Source organism: Microtus ochrogaster, chromosome 8 (assembly GCF_000317375.1).
Source record: "Microtus ochrogaster isolate Prairie Vole_2 chromosome 8, MicOch1.0, whole genome shotgun sequence".
Classification (NCBI taxonomy): domain Eukaryota; kingdom Metazoa; phylum Chordata; class Mammalia; order Rodentia; family Cricetidae; genus Microtus; species Microtus ochrogaster.
In genome coordinates, this window is record NC_022015.1 from 12,996,408 (window position 1) to 13,000,072 (window position 3,665).

The 3,665-nt window shown below is 38.3% G+C and overlaps 1 protein-coding gene across 1 annotated transcript in view; it reads right to left on the reverse strand.

Annotated features, from left to right (window-relative positions):
* Nucleotides 1-1,361, reverse strand: part of LOC101981815 (olfactory receptor 10A2-like) — a 10,566-nt gene extending 9,205 nt beyond the window's left edge. Inside the window, exon 1 of the mRNA XM_005351103.1 lies at nucleotides 1,344-1,361. Coding sequence (XP_005351160.1) covers nucleotides 1,344-1,361 — 18 coding nt within the window. The remainder of the gene's footprint in view (nucleotides 1-1,343) is intronic.
* Nucleotides 1,362-3,665: the final 2,304 nt, after the last annotated feature.

Here is a 3,665-nt window from a genome sequence, read left to right on the forward strand (position 1 = left end):
AGGTAGCTATAGATCTTGAATATGGCATAAGAGTCTTGATCAAGCTATCCAGTGTGGAAATACAGTCCCTGGCTGAAATGAGGCATCATCAGAACTGGCCATTAGTATCATCTGAGTTGCCAGTGCCTTTAGATCTTGGATAAGGTTTATCTGCACAGAGCCTAGTGTACTGTCATGTTTTACTGGTTAGTGTGGTACATGTTTACATTTTTCCCTTACTAGCATTTGCACAGGGACATTGAGAACTTGGTCAAGGTGACAATACTCCACATGTAAGTGATGACTTCCTTGAAACACATAATATTCAGTGTGAACCTTGTAATCTCCATAGCAACAAAGGCATTGAACCCGATCTTCTTCTAAAATGTGTAATCTTCAAAATCTCATCCTGGAGGGAAGTGACTTGGGCTTCATATTCTTGTCTGCATGAATAAGCTTGATTGGGATCCATTCCTTGTCTGTGGCCTTCACCAGCATTCTCCTCCTGGCCAGAAATAGATACCGAACATGGCCCAGAAGGCATTTTTAGAGGCCATTGTCCCTCCTGATTCTCTGGGACTACACCTGTGTCATCTGTTTTCTGTTGTTTACCAAGTAAGGAAGAATTAAAGATTTAATTTGAGGCTTTCCAAGTTATTTTACTACTGATAGCAAACTCCTAATTTTGTTTTAAGCTTCAAAACTATAAATATTTCCCATTAAATTTCAAAACAATATAGAAATTATTTTAAATCACCAATAGGAGCATTTATAAATTATGAATTTATTACTGTAAATGTATATTAATATGTTAAAATTGAGATGAAGATCTGGATATTCATCACTGTTCTATTGTTGCACAGAGATACCATGATCAAGGCAACTGTTATGAAAGAAGACATTTAATTTGGGGCTTGCTTACATTTTCAGAGGGCTGGTCTGTTATCATCATGATGGGAACATGGTGGCACATGTGGTCCTAGAGCAGTAGCTGAGAACAATATCCTGATCCATTGGCATCAGGCAAAGGGAAAGCTTATTATGGGCTTTTGAAACCTCAAAGCCTACCCCTAGTAATATACTTCCACCAACACCACCACAGTTCCTCTAACAAGGCCTCCTAATCCTTATAATCCTTTCAAATTGTTCTATTCTCTGGTGACTAAGCATTCAAATATATGAGTTTATGAGGGTCATTCTTATTCACACTACCACAACCTAATATTCAGAATTGTCTAATATTTTCTTCCTTCCATGAAAAGATTTGGTATTCTTTGAAGTACTGGCTGTTTTCAGGATTGAGTAGGAATTGTGATATGAACTTGGATGCCCTGATGGTTCAGGGAGCAAATGCTAAAAAATACTAAAATGAAATATAACATATCTCATGTGAAAGTGGGGGTCAGAAACTTGGGGTAGAAAAATCTAAGCAGGGAGATAAGAATATGGAGGAGAAGAGATGATATAAAATAGGGTTACCTAGCATTAAGGATAAATTAAATACCATAAAGAGCACCACTACTTTATGTTGTTATAAAAATATAATTAAAAAAAAGATTCTCAAATTACTCACACAGGCCATAAGATATTAAACAAAAATAGGGCCAGGAGTGGGATATCTTCCTAAAATTGTTGTTGAAGGAGGGTCTGAAGGCACTCCAAAGAAAGCTGACTATTGATAATGCTCCTGTGTTAGAGAAAAGGTCACTTGTTTGTTCCAGCCACCCTGCTAGCTTGAACCCTAAATAATCACACAGAAACTTTATTAATTAAATCTCTGCTTTGTCCATTAGCTCTAACTTCTTATTGGCTAACTCTTACATCTTAATTTAACCCATTTCTATTAGTCTGTGTATCACCACATGGCTCTGGCTTACCGGCTAAAGTTCCCCACATCTATCTTCAGAGGCTCCATGGCTTCTCTTTGACTCTGCCCTCCTTTATCCCAGCATTTAGACTAGCTTTTTCTACCTACCTAAGTTCTGCCTTGCTATAGGTCCAAAGCAGTTTCTTTATTCATTAATGGTAGTCACTGCACACAGGGGACTCTGACATCACTTCTGGTTGTCCATCATAGTTCAACAGTGTTCAGTTAGGGTTTCTGTTGCTGGGAAAAATCACCATGACAATGGTGAAAACAATGAATTGAGATGACTTGTTCACAGTTCCAGAGGTTCACTCTGTTATCATCATGGCAGCATGCAGCCACACTTGGTGCTGGCTACATCAGAAGGCAACTGTAAGTGGTCTCAGTCTTACATTGAGTGAAGTTTGAGCAAAAGAGACATCAAAGCAAGCCCCCACAGTGACACACTTCCTTCAACAAGACCATACCTACTCTCCAAGGTTACACTTCTTAATAGTGGAACTCCATTTGGGGGCAGTTTCTTCCAAATCACCACAGACAGTAACATTACTTATGAAGCCACTCCACACTTTGATTATAGAACACAGATAAATCAAACTGGAACTTAACTGGAATCTTCCACCTGAGTATTGCATTTTCATGGTGCTGTAAAGTGCTGTGCAGCTACTGGAAGAAGTTCATGCTACAATAAAGACCTTTCAGGTAAGATGTGCTCACAGAAAAAATAGTGCTACAATCATGTTATAGGAGGCTGTTTTGGCTGCTTGTGCATTTCCCAGCTGCCCAGACTCCTGAAGTAAGCACACAGAAACTGTATTAGTTAAATCTTGGTTGGCCCATGAGCTATAGCTACTTATCAGCTAACTCTTACATCTTAGTTTAACCCATTTCTATTAATCTGTGTATTGCCACAAGGCTGTGGCTTACTGGGCAAAGTTCTGGTGTCTGTCTCCGGTGGGGCTACATGGTTTCTCTCTGGCTCCTCCTATGTCTCCCAGTATTCAGTTTAGTTTTTCCCACCTAGATCTTCTCTACACTTTCAGACCAAGCCAGCTTCTTTATTAACCAAAGGTTTTCACAGCATACAGAGGGAAATACCATATCCCTTCCCCTTTTTTGTTTAAATAAAAAAGAAAGTGTTAACTTTAACACAGTAAAATTACATATAATAAAATGGGTATCAAGTAAGAATTATAGTTACAATATTTATATCTATGTTATCTTTTATCATAACTAAGGAAAACTATAATCATAACTATCTATTCTTACATACATCACACAGATGGATGTGATATTACCTAAGTTGACAGCAAGTGCATTGTAAGCAACTTCCAAAACTCTAGAATTGACAGGGACATCTCGCTGCTGGGACAGTTACCCAAAGTTCTTCAGTATCATTAGGGAATTCATCTTCAGCCTACAGGTCCATAGTATCCAACAGACTTTTCCATGAAGCAGGAAATTTTAAAGACATTTCTGCCTATATTGGCAGTTTATCAGTCACATTTTTCTGTGTTCTGCAGAATGTCTAGTAGATTCTTTCATGAAGCAGGAACCCTCATGGGCATTCTCACCTTTAGGTAAGTTCAGCAGTCCTTTCTCTGTGGGTTCTGCATGTCCAGTTCATACAGCATAACATCAAACAGTCCAGGAGACAGCAATTTCTTGTCCAAATGGTTAGCAAATTCCAAAAGGGTCTCTTCATTGTCCTTGAAGTAATATTCCTTCATATTCCTCTTGAAGTAATTGGTGTTGCCAGAATCAGATGTTGCTCATTGTTATAAAAAGTCACAAGTTCTTAAAATATTTTAAATGCCAT